Source organism: Tyto alba, unplaced genomic scaffold (assembly GCF_018691265.1).
Source record: "Tyto alba isolate M040663 unplaced genomic scaffold, T.alba_DEE_v4.0 Super-Scaffold_14, whole genome shotgun sequence".
NCBI classification, from domain to species: Eukaryota; Metazoa; Chordata; class Aves; order Strigiformes; family Tytonidae; genus Tyto; species Tyto alba.
The window spans coordinates 43357752-43376757 of NW_024881276.1; the positions used below are offsets into that span (position 1 = coordinate 43357752).

At 42.5% G+C, this 19006-nt stretch overlaps 1 protein-coding gene across 1 annotated transcript; it reads right to left on the reverse strand.

Annotated features, from left to right (window-relative positions):
- Positions 1-256: 256 nt before the first annotated feature.
- On the reverse strand, positions 257-11834 carry LOC104359116 (cell surface glycoprotein CD200 receptor 1-B-like). Its single transcript, XM_032988253.2, has 7 exons — positions 11123-11834; positions 8314-8401; positions 7191-7499; positions 5508-5756; positions 3375-3470; positions 1898-1944; positions 257-605 (listed from the first exon to the last, which is right to left on the reverse strand). The coding sequence occupies exons 2-7, from the start codon at positions 8378-8380 to the stop codon at positions 489-491; spliced, it is 885 nt and encodes a 294-aa protein (XP_032844144.1). The 5' UTR covers positions 8381-8401; positions 11123-11834; the 3' UTR covers positions 257-488.
- Positions 11835-19006: the final 7172 nt, after the last annotated feature.

Consider the following 19006-nt stretch of genomic DNA (forward strand, 5'->3'; position numbering starts at 1 on the left):
AACTCTTATTTCTGCATTTCTGCTGGATGCATTTCTTTGACCTTCTGTGTTTTGGGGTTCTCTGTGTCACTTCCTGATTTCTACCACAAAATTGTAAAGAGAATCCAGTTGTGAAAATGGAAAAGAGTTCTACATGTTCACCAGCAGTCTGTAAATGTGGCACAGAAATATCTCAGTTACTGATTTGAGAGAATACAGCACACACCTCAGGGTCCATTTTTGAACAAAATTCAGATATGTATTTAAAATTTTCAAATGTTTCAAGAGCTGTGCTGGTATTTAGAGAAAGAGAGAAATAATTTCCTAAAACAGGTTTCTCTCTCCCACTGTCTTCAGGTAAGGAAAGACAAAGGCTTTTGTAGGGCAGTTTTGAGTGTTCTGCTGGCCTGCTATGTGGTAACGTCTGTGATTTCTCGGTTGAAGTGCAAGTTTGAGTAACTGAGTATCATTAGTTACTGAGCTATATTAGACTGCTTGTGCCTACACAGTTAGTATTTCCTGTATAACATTCTCGGATTGTAATTCTGGTAAATACAGTCTGATGCGGCAGGAGGATTGACCACCACTGTTTTCTCATGCGATGGTGCAGACCTGCAGTTCTTAGTCTGCAATATAAAGAAAAAATTTTATCATTATATTACATGGTAGAATTTAAAAGAACCATCATAACTATAGAGTCCAAACAAAAAACAAGACCAAAAGAAACCCGTTAGGCAGCATTACTTTTGCAAATAAACTGTGAAATTATATCTCTAAACTCTGCGAGCAAAGGGGTAGGGCACAGAGGGTGAAACCTGAACTGACAGGTGCAATAGCCACCTTCACAAATCCCAAACAGGACAGCCTTTTGAATTCTTTTTCTTAATGTGCCTGAAAACAAATTTTGAAATTGTTATCTTTTCAGCAAAATAGATGATACTGAACTATGCTAACTAAAACAAACAAACAAACAAACAAAAACAACAACAACAAAACAAACAGGCAGGCCACAGGCAATCCGGTTTAGGCACCTAAAACTACTGGAAGCTTTTGACTTTGATCTCTGCAACTCCCACTCCTGTCAATCAAATTGTCCTGAATGCCATAGAAAAACATACCAGGAAATTAATAATTCTAACTTCGAAGCCCTGTTTGACTAGTCTGCAACAAACGAGGCACACGGCCATTAATTTAACTGTGAGCAGAAAGCAAAATATAAAATAATTGTTCTTTCAGTGTGCATTAAATGAGGCAGAACCCCTGAGGAAAGAGCAGCATATTATCACGCTGTTAAACATGTATCACAACACACTAGAATTAGAAAGGAAGTAAAAGTTGTGGTGGAAAATTTATCACTGCTGTTTCCTAGCTTCTGAGTTTTTGAACCGCAATTTAAAAAATAAAAGTTTCATAGCTGTGTTTGTCTCTAATACATCATAAGGAAGTGCACCCTTTTCCCTCATTGTAAAATGCCTGTTTTCATCCAGTCTTTAATCAGGTAAGTTTCTGCCATCAAGGGAAATACACATTCTTCAGCAAAGAAAATCAGAGTTAAGATTACTCTGTGAAGCAGAAATGTGAAAACATTAACTTTGGGGAGATTTAAAATTCAGATTAACCATTGGCATTGTAAATATAATTTATAGTATTCTTCGGCAGGAAATGCACTACTCTACTCTTGATCTAGTGCTTAAGAAATCACTCAGATATTCTGAATATACATGAAGATAGGGCCATCCAAACAATAGACACTCTTCCAGAAACACATTCCCTCTCCAAGCACACACAGAGATAAGCGGGAGTTTTTTCAGAGCAGACACACTGCAATGAATTTACATGTTTTAGTGAAGAATACACAATTAAAAAAAAAAAAAAAAAAAAAAAAAGCAAAGCACACACAAAAGAAAAGCCTACTTACTGCAACTGGTACTGCTGACTCCTGTGCTGATTTACGCAACCAGAAAGCTGAAAGTAGGATGTCAGGGAATTAAAATGGTTTGATGGGGCAAGGTGCACAGCTGTTATGTCTAGAGTTCTCCTCTAGCTGCCCTCAGCTGTTGAAAGACTTTCTTTAAAGTTACACTCGTTGTTTCTTATTTTTTATGTCCTGCTCTTGAAAGTGCTATTGTTTTATTTTTCCCTTCATTTAAATTTTTGATCACCCTGGGAGCCATGACTGAATTGACTCAGTTAGGTGCACTTTTCCTCAGTTCTGCAGGGACATGCCGGGCCAGGGAACCCATCTGAGCCTGTTTTCTCCTCTCTCACCTGCACCAAGGCAGCATCTCACTCTGTGGCAGGGACAGGCTTCCATCAAAGCGCTGCAAGCACTGGTCAGTGCTGCCACTGCCAATGACAACGGCCCTTCTGTTTTCTTCTTCTGTCTTTCTGTTTTCCTCACCCTGCCAACTCTGCTCTTCTATTGCATTCCTCCCTCATTCCCTCTTGCCAACCCTCTTTCACCCCATTTGTTCCGACCTGCTTCCTAAAACACATCTGCAATGTAATGTGCTCAATGCAGGGGGGATAATCTGAAAGACATTGAACACAAAGAAGAAACTCATACAAGCAGTGAAGCTAGAGCAGAACTAAGATAATGGAGGGGAGTGAGTCAGACACTCTGATTCTCTGCAAGTTTTCTCAATTTACAGTTCACCGGCCTCTACGTTGCCTTCTCCCAGTGTTTCATCTCCTGTTCTCTGGAAAACACTCTTGCCTTCAGCCTACTATTTTCTCTTCCTCCCATTTTAAGCCTCCACTTGGGCTTCCACTCCCTTCGTACCCCATCACAGCCATCTTACTCGACTCCAAGAGTAGCAAACCGTCATCTGAGTTCTCAGTATCAAATTATTCAGTATGAGCCTGACCCAGTGCCAATAAAATCTACACAGTCTGAGAAACTGTGAGTGTACCAGAGGGAAGTAGGCACTTTTGGCCTATTCTTACACTTCCTCAAGGAAAAATTTATGATTGCTGGTGGAACTGGGAGGGGTTATTTGTCTCTAGTCATTGGACTACTGTCACTAGTTTGTGAACTATCATTTTTGTGTACAGAATTTTATGTGGGTAAATGCAGAATGATCAAAATAATTCAAAAACCTCAGAACCTACCCTAGTCTCAGAAAGAATCCTTTTCATCCTGGATGACTCTCTGCCGCAGATGTATATTGCATTAATAATCTTAATAACAGTGGCACTTACAAAACATCAGGCTTGTTTTGAAGATCCACCCCTTATTTTATTAGGGCTTTTCCAAAAGGACAGTGCATCGCGTATGAGCATTTCCCTCAATCCTTACCTCCCACCCCACTCTCAATAATAAAGTGTGTGTCCTTGTACCTGCACATAGTCAGCAATGGAATTGTAATACATTTCAGGCTCATCGAATCACTTACCTCTGCACCTGAAAATCAAGCATAAAGTCACACCAATGACAGCAGCAACACTTGTAGATCCTCCTATCAGGAGATAGGGAAGCCTGGGGGAAGCGGCTGAGAGATAAGAAAGTTAGTTACAGAGCTAGACATCAGTATCCACTGACTACATGATGTTACCACCTTCCTTAAACAGAGGAGAAAGCTAACCCTCTACCCCCACAGCTCAGATGAGCTGAGACGCAGATCAGATGTCTGGATGTCAGCCAGCAATCGGAAGCTGCCTTACACACCCAGTTATTTGTGTGTACAAACACACTCTCATTTTCAACTCATCTGTCTGCACAGTCTCCCTTTCTTCAAATTATATTAGCGCTGCAACAACAGAACTGACCTGCCATCCCTGCAAAATACTGTTCTTAATGACTGGTCTATGCTGAATTCTGTCGTTCACGACTCTACTGAGATATTTTGGTGATACGAACACTTATTTAGCTGTTCTTACAAATCCTATTGGCATAGACTTCTAGCAGGTCCAGCACAGCTGGCCGAGAAGTTGAATTTTACCCTTTACTACGTTTGGCCCCGGGAAAAATCACTTGAAAGTCACAGACAGACATTTTTCTCCAGACCATCACCACTGTGGGAAGCTGGACAAAAATCGACTGCAGGGGTTCAAAGCTTCACATCAAAAATTAGTGAGCTGTATCACAGTGGCTACTGAAAGCAACTTTTCCACCACCAATGATTAAAAAGGTGACTGCAGTGACCAGTGTATTGGGTTTGCGTGGCAAGGTTTTGGTAGCAGGGAGGGCTACAGGGGTGGCTGCTGAGAGAAGCTGCCAGAAGCTGCCCCCATGTCCTGACAGAGCCAGTGCTGCCGGCTCCAAAACAGCCCCACCGCTGGCCGGGGCCGAGCCCGTCAGTGACAGTGGTAGCGCCGCTGGGATAGCGTATTTAAGAGCGGGGGAAAAAAAACTCTGCACAACAGCAACTGCAGATGGAGAGAGGAGTGAGAATGTGTGAGAGGAACAGCTCTGCACACACCCAGGTCAGTGAAGAAGGAGAGGCAGGAGCTGCTCCAGGCAGCAGAAGCAGAGATTCCCCTGCAGCCCGGGGTGAAGACCATGGGGTGAGGCAGGCTGTGCCCTGCAGCCAGGGAGGTCAGCAGTGGAGCAGCTCTCCACATGCAGCCCATGGAGGACCCCACACCTGAGCATATGGATATGCCTGAAGGAGGCTGTGACCCTGGGGGAAGCCCACGCTGGAGCAGGCTCCTGGCAGGACCTGTGGGACTCATGGAGAGAGAGGAGCCCACGCTGGAGCAGGTTTGCTGGCAGGACTTGTGACCCCATGGGGGACCCACACTGGGGCAGTCTGCTCCTGCGGGGCTGCACTCCATGGGAGGGACCCATGCTGGAGCAGTTCATGAAGAACTGCAGCCCGTGGTCAGGGCTCAGGTTGGAGAAGTTTGTGGAGGTCTGTATCCTGTGGGAGGGACCCCGTGCTGGAGCAGGGGAAGAGGAGGAAGGAGTGGCAGATACAAAGTGTTATGAACTGACCCCAACTCCTGTCCCCTACTGCCACTCAGGGCAAGGAGGAAGAGAAATCAGGAGTGAAACTGAGACCGGGAAGAAGGGAGGGGTGGGGGAAAGGTGCTTTTAGATTCATTCTTATTATCGTACTCTGATTCGACTGGCAATAAATTAAACTAATTTCCCCAAATCGTGTCTGTTTTGCCCATGACAGTAACTGGTGAGTGATCTCCCTGTCCTTATCTCAACCCATGAGTTTTTCATCATACTTTTCTGCCCTGGTCTTATCGAGGAAGAGGAGCGATAGAGCAGTTTGGTGGGTACCTGACAGTCAGCCAGGGTCAACCTGCCAAAAGCAGAATGAGGAACTCTTGTAAAACAGAACAGGAATAGAAAGAAGCATGCACTGAAAGCTTCCCCATAAAATGCCACAAAACATTTTGTTTCAACTGACTAACTCAAAATTATTAATTTCTCTGACAACATGCACTAGAACTTTGGCCTATCACCCCACTAAACAATCTGCAGAGCCCTGGCATTCAGTGGGAACAGCTGCACAGAGCAGCACAAAGAAGGACAAGAGCCTGATGAAGAGCAATTACAGAACAATGTTATTTACGTGACAGGTCTAGGAAGAGAGTCTGGTTTGCAGCTGGGTGGGTAACCAGGCAGGTGACAGTAGAATGTGTGCTGTTGATCCAGCCTAGGTAGCTCACTCTGGTCACTGTCCCATTGGTGTGATGGACTTCTTCCTCAGCGCTGTGATTACTTGCAGGGATCCAGGAGATTTCAGCAGCTGGCTTTCCAGCAGATGCTTGACAGACAGCCACCCTGCTCTCGTCAGAGGTCAAAGTCACTGTAGGATGGACTACAGAAGAAGGGGAAAAAAAAAAAAAAAAAAAAAAAGCCACAACCATTATTTCTAGTTCAGTATAAAATCAACTGAGAAACAGAAAAACAGGTGCTATTTTTCAGTTTGCATGACCAATTCAAGAGTTCTTAAAATAATGTGGAATATTAGCACCAATGATATTTAGGGAAAAAAATAGATCAAAAAATCCAAGGTGAATATCTCCAAAACTGGCTAGCTGCATATAGAAGTATTGCTTCCTCATGTTTTCCAAAAGGCGACTACAGTAGTAACAGGAGAAGATGGGATGACAGTGACAGATAGAGTTGGATTAAATGAAGATTTGTAAGTACGGCAGTGCACACACTGAAAAAAACACAGCTTGGTGAAGTTCCACGCAAAACATTTAGGAGATTAGGTAGGTAGAATCAAGAATTTGACAGTAGTGAAATAAAGGAGGAATCAGACAAAACTGTTCTGCCTAAAGTCCAACAACACATATTCTGAATCTGACAAAACATGCAAAGTCTCGGACAATACCTAAGCCATTATCAGAAAGGCAATACCCTGCAGGGAAGAACAAAAACAAAACAAAACAAAAAACACAACAACAACAAAAAAGTCAAGTGACAAAAATTAATAATAGCAATTATAGAGCTCCAAAATTAATTTCCCCTCTGAGTAAGCCTTCTGAGTATCACCAAAAATTAACTAATATGGCCAGAACACAAAATCTTCACCTATGTTTTATTCTTTTAAATTTATGAAAACCTAGAGATAGTTTGCCTGACTATCTGAAAAAGATTATTTGATGTACTGATTACGTTTCCTAATATTATTTTGCTCCTGCCTAGGTTGAAAATAGGCTAATTTCATTTTTACTTTAGCGATGCAGTCTTATAGAAAGGTTTCAGTATTTCTGGAAGAGTGAAATATTTCCAGATAGTGTCCTGAAACTTTTGTTTTCTTCTTATTCAGCTCTTACTCAGACAAAACACATATTGATCTCATTGTGAATTTTGGTTCAGCATCCTCTTGCTCAGATTATAGCAGCAGTATTTATTTGCCATTTTATCTGTTTACATTAACTTAACCAAGAGTGTATACTCCTTTAACACTAAAATCCCACATTACGGTCAGAGAACTCTCTCAGAAACTACGCAGACTGTTGGATATGGTGCATCTTAAAACCTCCCTTGTTCATGGGTCAGAAGTTAAAAAACATGAACACAAAACTCCCCAATTATTTCTTCATAGATCAGCCCAGTCCTATTGCACAAATCCTCATGCCTTTCTCCCTCCTCTCCTAATAGCCAGACTAAATCAGCTTACCTATTTATTTTTAATTTCAGCATGCATCCAAAATGAATTTGGTCTTTTACCACCAAATCAAATAATTTTTATCTACACACACACACAAATAATTTTAAAATAACGCAAGGTGTGTCTTACCTATCACAGTCAGAGAAGAGAAAAAAAGAAAATTCCCTTCAGTGCTGACAATTTCACAGGTATAATTTCCCTCATCACTGAGGTTCACAGGGTAAATACGAATAGCAGGGTCACTGTCAGGTGAATATTTCCACATAAACCTCTTGCTGCAGTTCAACTTCCTTGTCATATTGTGATCACTTCTATAGGCCAAGAAGCAGCAAGCGCTGCATTTCATCTTCCATGTCACCATTAGCAAAGGCACTTCAGAGACGTAAGGGCAACTCAACACAGCCTCATCACCAGCCACCACACTCACCATGTTGTAAGCTACGTAAGAAAGAGAAAAGACATTAAAAATTATGCTACAGCCATCATCAAAGCATAAGAAACACTCTTGGCTTCATCACACTTACAAATTTCTACTTCCTTACTGTACTGGTAGCCTAGGGGACACACTGCACTGTGCAGACACATAAAAGTAGTATTCAATTTCCAGGCCCAGCTTCCTGCTATCACTCTTTGAAGTCTGAAAATGCAGTGGAGATGGTGCCTTTCTGCTGTGGATACTGTGCAGGTATGTGATGCATGTTGGTGAGCTACGAGTCCTGCATCTGTTTTTTAGGTAACAGATTCCTATCACTTTAATATAGGCTTTCAAAAACTGATGGAGGGGAGCAAGATTCACCCGTAAGGGAAACTACTTTAAAAAAAAAAAATACTGTGTTATTGAATTAGGCGCCTTGGTTAAACTACAGGTAAAACCAGGGATAGCAGTAGAACATACACTTGTCACAAGGTTAAAACCCAAGATCACTTGGTGCAGTATTTCACGAGGCATATGAAGTATGGGGCATTTTTAGATCTTTTTTCTGCCAGAAATCACAGGTCTCCTGATATTATCTCAGTTGAACAGGAGATGAATCTTCAGATGATCTGTTTGTTTCCTATCAGATATATCATCCTGTGCTACTCTGCAAAGTACAGGATTATTTTGTCAGCTAAGGTGACATCACCTTTTCATTCACATTAAACAATAAGCAAAACCTCCCTGGGGTGAACTGCGAAGTTTCAGTGCACTGGTGAGTTGGAAATACAGAGTATCAAAGAGTGATCCACATAGATTGGGATCCTTCTCACTTACCTGGCCCTTCAACCAGGTTGATTAGCAAGAAAAGGAGTGCAGCCAGAACTGCCCATGTCTGAGCCATCTTTAGCAGAAGGAATCAGCACTGCAGAAAGTGAAGGAAAAGAAAATGACGTGTAGTCACAAGTTGTTGGGCAAGGCTCTTTAAAGAGACCACGTAGTAAAACCTTTGTTTCCTTTGAAAACAGAAGTTCTAAACAAGAACCCCATGTCAAGTATCATTCTTGTACTGAAGAAAGTAAAGCAAAAAGGGTTTTGAAAATAAAATTTAAAAAAGACTACTGTTTACAAGTAAGTTTTAAAAATCCAAGATCTCTGATACCATTTTATATGCATCTCTAGCTGCTCACTATTTGTGCCCAGCTAGCTAGCACAAAGGTAGCTACAGTCTCTCACTGCTGCTTCAGAGACTTACCTGCAGGAGATGAAAAAAAGGTTTTGCTAGAACAAACATGCATTCATTATAACTCTTTCTGGAAAATCAAGGTAACAGCATGTATAGGAAAGTTTAGGATCTAGACTTGATCAACTATTTGACAGGGAAATAACTTCTAACCCTTGCATGCTTTTAATTTCTTGAAGGGTAACTCCACTTCTGTAGAACAAAAAGGGCAACTGTCTTATTTCAAGAGATCAAAAACATGTGAATTGGTTTCCTGCTTTCATAGACACAGTGAACTAAAGAGGCATCCAGTAACTTACGCTATTCTACAACTATATATACTTTTTAACAAACCATATCTTATAAATTGCTAGCTCCTTTTTGACAAAAGGGCAGCAGTTTGCTGGTAGACTGAGACAGTGCTGTCATCCCAAGACATTGTTTTCTGGTCACACAAAAGAGCAGAACTCCATGCTATCCAAAAGATTTCCAATCAAAATAGATATGGCTCTCAGTAGAGAATTTTGATAAAAACCCATTCAGCTGTTGTTTGAACATAAATTTGGCCAAGAACATCACTGATACTTTCCTAGGGTTAGATATCATATGTAAATGACCCAAATTTGGCATGGCAAACTTTCACTGCACTGTACTGAACAATATACATATGCATTCTCACAATCAAACTCCCAACCTCTTCTGCTTAGGTCTCAAGGACTGCAGTTGATCGTGAACTTCTGCTGGTTTTCTGTCACAGCAGTAAAGTTCACAAGCAATGCACTGTTGTGCCCCCAAGCAACTGGGGGATAAAGCAGAGGTCTTGGGATATATGCCAGTTTCCACAACACTAGAGTAAGCCGTATCCTGACTGTGGTTTTCTGATGTTGCTGTCACAAATCAGTGGTCACGCTTTTGCCTTGAGACTCCCTGTAGCCTGCCCATAAAGCTATCTCATTTTCCATCACTCGCCTCTGCATTCCCCCAGATTGTCTTCTCCATAGCTTTTTTGTCATTCTCTCCTTTATGCCATCGTTTGTATCTCTCTAATCATTTACTTTCTGACTCAGTCACCCGCAGCTAGAGATGACCGGAAAATGGTGTTTCCATCCCATGGGAAATACTGGTACATTGTTTTAACTCCCAAATCAAAACCCAATACACACCAGACAAGCAAATATCTTTGTGCAGTGGTTGGCCCAGAAATGTCATGTGTTGCAAAAGGACTGTTCTTCTGGGCTATGTAGATCACACACTGTTCACACATATATGAAGGTGTGAAGCATACAAGCATGCTTCTCAATATGTGCTGGGAGGAGGAGGAAAGGCAGATGCCGTCCACTGTGCACACAGAAACCTAAATCCTCATCTGGTATCAATTGCTGTAAAGGAAAAGTCTTCAATTATGCAGCATTAAAAATTTAATTTTCAATGTAAAACGTATCAAGTGAGGATACATGAGGCACAGGAAAAAACCCAGAACACGGTCACACTTGTGACACAGAAAGAACAAATGCTTCCACATTTGTGAGCCAAGTGCAAGAAGCAATAGTGTTTTCTCAAACACAATGTGATACGTATGCACACTCAGACAACAGCCTGATGGTTTTCTGCAGAGCTCTAAAAAAAACACTGATGCATCTGGAGGAAAAGCTTTCATTGAAACCTGAAAACAATGCCATTGCAACCACATTGATCAGTATTCTACTACTAACATGCAACAGGCAGTGTAACTCTTACACTACAAAACTCCCAAATTTAATTTTTGCTCACCTAAAATCTTTGCCACAAATTAAATATTTTGATTCATATTCAATACTGTCGAAGGGCTTTGAGGTTTCTTGCAATTTGCATAAATTATACATGCAAAAGTTGTTTTCAATCAAAAAGTTTTTGCAAATTTGCAAATTTTTCCCCATTTGCAAATAATTTTTCAATTTCTTTCAAAAGAAAAGTAAACCCCCCCACACACATACTGTTTATCAGCAAATTCAGTATTCACCAATTTTGATGGATCTATAAATATTCATCTACAGAATACTGTCATATTGGAACTTTTCCCAGAGAGCTATCGCTTTTAAAATGCAGACAAGTCCCATATATATAGGGTTTATTTGCTCAAAAGAACAGGCATTAATAATTAAAAATGGGGGGGTCTTACAGAAAGAACAGACTATATTACTCTGTTTCAATATTCATGTATGAAATGCAGAATTTAGAATGCAAATTTTAAGGTTCACAATCCTTGAATACTTGTGCCTGTGAGAAGTAAGTCTCCAAGTAAAACCCAAAAAGGAGAAACCAAGCACAGCTGAATTAAATTCATTTAAAATTAGCGAATGAATATTTGTAGATTGTCTTGTGTTATTTCCTTTGACGGAGTTAAAATGCCTCAATAACTACATTAAAATAAATTAAAATTTTTACTCAGCCTTGACGGCGGTGGCTGGCACAGGACCATGCGATATGTGCATCACACTTCCATTAGCCTCAGCCTTCCAGCTGGGGAGCGGCCCCGCTCACGCTCGGATCCATCACAGTGGATGCTGAGGCTGGAGGAAAGTTGCCCGGCTGCCGGCCTGGAGAGGAGCCCTCCGGCCACGGGAACAGGGGAGATGAGCAGCAGCGGCGCCGGTGCGCTCTGGTCTTCCGATACTCACAGTCCTGGGGATGAGGAGAGAGACACAAGCGCACGCAGCCGGTCCAGCGTGGATGCCGGTCCCAGTGGCTGCTCATGAGGTGGCTCCTGAGCACCAGGGAACCGCAGAGTCCTCACAAGGGGCCTGGATATAGTTGCAAAGAAGCGAAAACTATCTCAGTTTAGGACCATCCTTCCCAGAGAGTCCTTGTTTTCTGCTGTACAGTTCATTTATTTCTTTTCATCGATGCTTCTGAGATCTTGACACACAGCTGATTTGTCCAACAGACAGACATAGCCTCTACCCTGTCTGAAAGAACTGAGTGGAAACAAACCATCTGGTTATACACTCCCCTGAAGAGGATGTGACACAGTTAAAACTAGGGAAACAAACTGCTTTCTGACATGAAGAACAAACCACAACCTTAAGTTGCCTGCTGTTACACATCAAACACAAGCTACAAGCCTTAAGCTATGCAAAGCACCAACTTAAAATCAGAAGTAAAAGCAAAGTCAAACACAATAAAAACATATGTTAACACAATCTGAAGGAGGAAAAGGTGCAGATCATAAAGAACCAGGTGTCGGTCAGTGCATCAGTCATCACCACAACTTCTTAAAGAATAACTGATATGTCATATAACCATTCCCATGATTAACTCAGCAAAATATGGCTCTGCTTTGCAGCAAAAGCACATTTTAAAGGGTAGAGAAGAACCTGCCTCAAAAGTATGTTCTCTGTAACACCTGGTGTCTTTGGGCAGGGAACATCTGGAAGGGACGGCAAGAAAAAAAGACAGCTGCACACAGCTGTGTCAACTCTCCCACTTCTTCTGCAAGGCTAAGGTAACTACTACACAACGAAAGGCTACATTATTTAAAACCCAAACCTACACTTTCAACCGTCAGAGCCTCCATGCAGCAGCATCATCCATTACAAGGCATTCGATGTTTCCACCTCATCACCAAGGCCTCTCTTCTCAAAGCCATGTTCCTCTGTCACTCAGCTCTGAGGGGGAGGCAGGGTTTCTGCAGGTGTGAGTCCTTGCACCCTACGCAGGACTGGCAGACATCTCAGGGGTCCAGGAACCCTTTCACTGAATACTTGTAAACCACGCCGCAACCGACTCAGAAGTCTGTAGGCAGCCAACACCTTTTCTGAAGTGAGAGATGCTGGTTATGCCATATTTTCAACAACAGGTCAGCCTCCACTTTTAGCTGTCCTTTCAAGCGTGGGAAACTCTGGAAGCTGGGGTTATCACTGGTACCACACTTGCAATAAATAACTGGAGCAGTTCAAAGGGCAATTTAAGAGGCTCTCCTATTTTTCCTCAGAGTTTTAACATGAGCTGCTATGCATCTGAGTTGTAAGGGTTGCCTGAAGAAATGTAGCAGCAGATGTGTCTGTGGGTTCACATTCCTTGTGCATCTCAAGGGCCAGGCCCCAGGCTATATTTGTGCAGGCTGTTTGCTATTTGTAAAGAGTTTTGGACCAGGTCTGGGAGCAGCCTTCAGCCCCTGCTCAGGGGACAGATTTGACTCGACTTCTGGCCAAGCAATGGTCCCTTCCTGGGAATTCCTCAAGTCCCTCCACTGGAAATAAAGTTACAAAATATAGGAAGACTTTGAATGCCCTGGGAGGAAGACAACTCATATCAAAAGGGGCAGCAGCAAGGGAAGCTGTTCATTCTCAGAAACTGAAAAGTTTTGGGGGGAGAGGTGAGGCTGTGTTCTTGCTTTGTTCTTATCCATCTTCCTTAACCACCTGCGGCTGGACACTGCAAATGCTGCTGAGCTAATGGACCATTGGTTTGACTTCATAGCCTCCTGGTATTTTTCTTCTTTGACCAATACCCTGGCCCTGAGAATGCATCTATGAAGCCTTGTACTAGCACAGCAGAAGACTGTTAGTGACTGGAGGAGCTGTACCTCCATAGCGCATTTTCTTCTCAGGCTCTCTATTTGTCTTACGCTTGCTGGCATCAATGGAAGCCACAGATGGTTTGTAACTGTGAAATTCAACCCATCCATTTCATGATCTGGTTTCATTCAGTTCCAAATACGTAAAACTCTAAAGCTTTCTCTACAGACTGGGAAATAGTGGGTAGATGACTTTCTGAAAGAGAGAGAACTAGCCAAATAGAAGGAACTATTAGAAAATAAAGATAATGGAAAGAAATATAATAGAAAGAGCTAGCCTAAGTTCTCAAAACAATTATGAACAAGTTGTACTAAACAACTGTAAATTTACAGTGTTTTGGTAACATATACCTGAAGGTAAATAAGTTTGAATCTTCCTCCAGAGCAAGGCAGATGTTTGTGGTGTCTGAATGTTGAATTAATCAAGATATTAATATTTAGAATAATACTAATAGTAAAATAGTAACATTACAACAAAGTGAGTTTTTTTCCCCCAGGGTGGGGAGGGGGGGGGAATGCCATACCACAAAAGAGTATTTTGTCTGGGGTTTTTTTGTTTGTTTGTTTGTTTTTTGTTTTTAATCTTTAGTAGCTGTAATTCAAGAAAGCAGTTGGGCATCTCCTCTCTCCTCAGAAATATTTACCTTCTTAACACCAGCCCAACCAGGAAATAGCTTAGTCCCATGAAGTTATTACATGAGATAAGTTGTACACCTCACATCTGTACCTGCCTTGTGCCAACCTCTTCAGAAAGCACTGAAACCCAGTGTTGGGAATGGAGGGTAGGAGCAAAGGATGAAGAAGACGAATACCACCCCTGGTAGCCTGTTCTTTTCCTTTCAGAAAGAGAGAAGACATTTGCTTTACATTTTCTGTTGTATGGGAGAAAAACCTAGTCCATGTACCTAACAGCTTGACCTTCCCAGGTGTAAGACCTCTATGGTTCTCACCAATGTCAGCAAACATATGGGGGGAAGCACTTCTGATAATGAAGCCTTTAAAGCCTGGCACTTCCAGGTTAAAATGTCCAGAGGCAAGTATATTGCAATTTCCAGAGACCAAGAAAAGGATTTCTTTTTTAATAGTAGCTAATTCTCCCCTAATTGCACAGTCACTGGACCAGTATGACCGTGCTTAGTCACTTCTGCTTCTGGCCCTATAGAATCCCCTTAGCACTTTGTGAGTCATTAACCTCAGGGGCTTCTCACTCAGGGGCATCCCAATACTTCAGCAATGAGTTTATCTACAACAGAGATGCTTGTGACCTTAACCGCTTTAATTCCTGCCTCCTGTGGACCTACTGCACCTTATTGCTGGTTGCCCAGGAAAAACCTGGGAACCAACAATCCACAAGTACAATTACTGCATTCAGAGCTGTGGATAATCCAATAAAAAGTATCCCATACAAATATTCAAAGATGAACAGAAAAGAGATTGTTTATAGGTGGACACTTAACTCAGTAAGAATTGGTGCATATCTTAGATTCCCTGGATGAGAGTTTCCTCCCCATCTTTCAGCCGGATGTATTGGCCTCCCACTCCACAGCCAAATGTGACAGAACTGCACCACACATCCAGAGCTGCATGTAAAGAAGCTGCAAACCTCAAATAATTCCCACTTGAAAAAGCACAGATATAGCAGAAGAACTGATGTATAGCAGAAACAAAAGCCCAGGTAGTCCTTCCTCACCCATCAGTCAATCTTATGTATAGCATCACTAACCATGGTTAAGGCAGTCCCAAGCAGGGGTAGAGACACAGGACTACCAGGCCTCTCTCCTTCAGCTGTTCACTGCTCCTTCTTCTTCACACCCCAGGGAAGTTGATGTTCTCTGAAAGCAACAGCTTCCTCCCTCCATGGAGAGCTGTGGGCATCCTGCAAGAAGTCCCATGAACCCTCAACAGACTCAGCTGGAAGTCCGCTACGCCAGCCTCAAGGAGCAGCATACTCAGCCCTCCTCAGATTCATCAAATAGAAATAGATTGGGGGGGGGGGGGGGGGGGGGGGGGGGAGGTGTGGAGCAGGGAGAAGGGAAAACCTTGTCTCCTCTTCTGTGTTTATAGACCAGCTATAGATCAACACTTCCAAATATGAAATCCATACTGTTATCACATGGCAAAAGAGAAGTCTCAATAGTTTTCTTTTAGTGGCTTCCATTTCTGTGATTTTTACATCAAGCGGAACGAATCAGTTGTATAACAAAGCATACCAGAAACAGGAACCCATATCTATACTGGAAAAAACTACACATCCCACCTCTCAAATGCAAACTAAAGTCATGACACTAATGTCAGGATGGCATTTATCACTGCCTACAATCTTCCGGTGCAGTATAATAAACCAAAGGGGATGCTTTTGCTTTACCTGTTTCCTCCCTCACTATACAGGTGGCTTTGCTGTCAAAACCTCCATTTCTTGTGAGCCATCTTAACACCTATATCTCTGCGTCACTTAGCGGTTTCAAAATATTCTTCACAGTAGTTTCGGAGTTAAACTTCTCACCTCGTTTCTTTCCTGTGTTGCAGCTGCTTAGCAGCACTTCTGGCAGATTTTATGCTCAATGCAAGGGAGTATAATGCAGAAGGGTAGAGCTGCCAGGGGAAGCCCAGGTCTACAGGATGTCCTTATTCAGGTTTCTGCTGCCTGAACTGCCTGCCCTTTCTGTAGACCAGTGGTCTGCAGGTGGAAAACATGACATGAAGTCAGGTCAGCTCCCACAAACATAGATGCTGTCAGAGGATTGTGGGCATTGCTTTTTAAAGCTCTGCATTTTCTCACCTTCTCAGAGTGGCTTAAAATACAGCCTACAGCCTGAGGACAGGGTGGCAGAGCAATGCCTGCTCCAGGCTGGGAGAACATGCACATCAAGACTTTCGGCTCCTTATTCAATGTCCTAAGGTACTGTGTGAAATGTTGAGACAAAGCACTACAAAACAAGCAAAAGAGAGGGAAATAAGATGCAAAAAAAGTCAACTAGCATGGAGTGTGCAGGAAGTGTCAGAAGTAGACTCAAGAAGCCTCCCCCTCCGCACCACAAGGCCTTTGTTGCATGGATTCATGCCACAGACCACAGCCTTCTTCCCACTCCCTGCCCTCAGGCCTGTACAGCCCATAGCTATGGACCCACTTAAAATACGCTTAAAACATCCTTACTTGCTAAAAGTATCTGTGCTGTGACTTTGTCTATGTGTGCGTGTTGCTACATATATTTATAAAAGTCAGCATATAGAGATACAACATTATGCACACACTTTTAAAGCTGCTGCACTTTAAGTGACAAGGTACCTAGGGATGCTCAGCTGATGAGGCTGCACCAATGATTATAAACCATTTCCCACGTAACTCTCTTATTAAAGCGGACCCTTTCAGTCGAGCAGCTGCTGGGGTGCCACTCCCAAAAAGTCCAGCTTATTGCAGGCGGATACAGCACTCCCTCACCCACATACAGCAGCAGGCAGGCATTAAAACCCACCCCACAGCAGGGCATCCAGCCCCATGGTGTGGCCCAGGCTCGGCCCCCCCAACCGCCTTCCTCCCCTCCCGAAGAGGGATGCCTTCAGCCCTGGGGCCCAAAGTCAAGCAGCTATCTTCAAAACGGAGATAGGAGAGCAAAATGGTGCTGGCAGCACTACCTCACCAATTTTCCTCACCAGCTCCCTGCTTGGAGAGCCAAGAGCTGCGTACCTCACAGCCTTCCTACACAGCTGGAAAAAGTTATCTGGCATGTTTGCAAAGTCTCCATCACTAGAAATCTGGGTTGCACATTGCTTCTACAGGGTTTATTGTCAGAGCTAGTTTATAACTTCTGTAACAATAAATAGCCTCTGGCTAAAGGAATTAAAAAATGCATCCAAAGGGATACACTGGAGGCACCTCTGAACTACATAGGCTTCCAACAAGCCCCTTTGAACAGGATGATTTTCCCGAGTAGGCAATGCATTATGTAAAAGGTAAGTTGTGGACACTGACTGCAGCTTTCATTACAGTCCCTGCAACTGAACAACAAAGAAAACAACCTCATTCAAAGTGCAGATTCAATACTTTGGAGTCCAGCACCTCTACTCAACCAAGCTTATGTGCATGGGCTACAAAACTTCTCCAAATGCAGTTAACAAGGGCATAAGGAACAGTGATCTCAGTACGCCCATAAGGGATCCTGGCTGAATGCATACCTGACAGTTAGCTTGAAAATCAGTTTTCACTGAAGAAAGACATTTTCATCTAGAAGTTTTGGACCAGTAGTCTGTATTTCTTTATAGGTTCTAGAAATACTTATTTCACTATCTACTCAAACTTGCCTTTTTCCTGTTCACACAGGGCAGTTCTGAGATGGCTACCAAAAGGACTTTTGGTCTTCCCTGTGAAACAGGCAGATGGCATTGACCTGGCAAAGAACAAGAAACAGGCACTACAGTTTTCTGATCAGCTACCAAAAGAAAACCCAGCTCTGGCTACACAGTTGTCAAAGACAGTGAGAGGTCATCCTGACTTATGAAAGAGATTTTTATTTGGGAAACTTAACATTTTCTTATTACTGAAGGGCACCTACCTTGCAGAATTCCAACAGTCTTGACTACATGTCCTCCGTAACAGTGTGTACCTCTATAACAATTATCCTTAATAGGCAGAATGTATAGGTATTTTAGAGACTGGAGTTTCACTAAGTGTGTTCATGTCCCCAGTTACCATGGATATACAGTCATGCTGCCTCCCTCAATATAAAATATCTGTCTGGTGTCTTATTACTTACAGTCTCGCTGCAAGCGCCTTGTATTTATGACCTTCCAGCTTAAGCACTCATTTTCACTGTAGTTACAAAGCATATGATTTGGAAAGAGCTTCTATGCTTATACATAGCATAGAATACTGAACTTTGAAGAGTTAAAAATCTCTTTGAGATCAAGAGAACTGCCTCTTTAAAATTCCTCCTTCATCTTCTGGTGCCTCACAGAAATGAAAACATAATTCTCCTTACCCACTTTTCAGCTATTCCTCATAGTTGCCAGGAGGTGGAAACATAGCTACACCAACCTACAAGAGAAGCATCATGTTGATGTGTAACCGTACAGCATGCTGCCTGCTGAAGAATAGTGCTAAAAATATCTGCAGTCTGAACTGGCTCAGTGGACCCCAAAACATTGGATTGTACAATGCTCTTCCTGCCCCCCCAGCTTCCCCCCTTCCCCCAGCTAGCAACACATCTATATGGCTTGTTACTGCTTCTCAGCACCAAGGATGCCCTTTGAGCAGCTGGTTCTGTCAGGTGTGACATACATGTCTGTTTCAACAAGAATTCAAAATCAGGCTGCCTTTGATGGAAAGGCTCACAAAACAACGGCAACTGCAGCCCTTCAGAGCTGATAAACACATAGCTGAAAAAGTGATGAGGAGATAAATGATCACTTTATTTATTTATTTGGAAGACACATGGCTGCTTTGACATTCAAAAACATTACACACATGCCCAAGTATGAAAAACACAGCAGAGGTCAGACGTACTCATCAGACAAGCTTTAGTAACCACAGAAACAGATACAGATGTAACCATCTTCCCTTTGTCATTTGGTATCAAATTTTAAGTCCCAAGAGAGAACCCCTTACACAGAAGACAAATTTACATAAATACTTGGAAAAGGGGAGACACACACAACACTTAAAATTCTGTAGACAAAATAGCCTTTCAAAACATCCCACAGTTAGGGTAAAACGTTGTGCCCGTTTTTTGTTTCTATTTGTAGAACAGTGAGTTTGA

Bases quoted from the DNA above. Each gene is read 5' to 3' on its own strand.
- LOC104359116 (XM_032988253.2), bottom strand. From the start codon at position 8,380: ATGGCTCAGACATGGGCAGTTCTGGCTGCACTCCTTTTCTTGCTAATC. The intron at 7,500-8,313 runs GTAAGTGAGAAG...TTTCTTACGTAG, and splicing joins CAACCTGGTTGAAGGGCCAG to CTTACAACATGGTGAGTGTG. The intron at 5,757-7,190 runs GTAAGACACACC...CTTCTTCTGTAG, and splicing joins CTCTTCTCTGACTGTGATAG to TCCATCCTACAGTGACTTTG.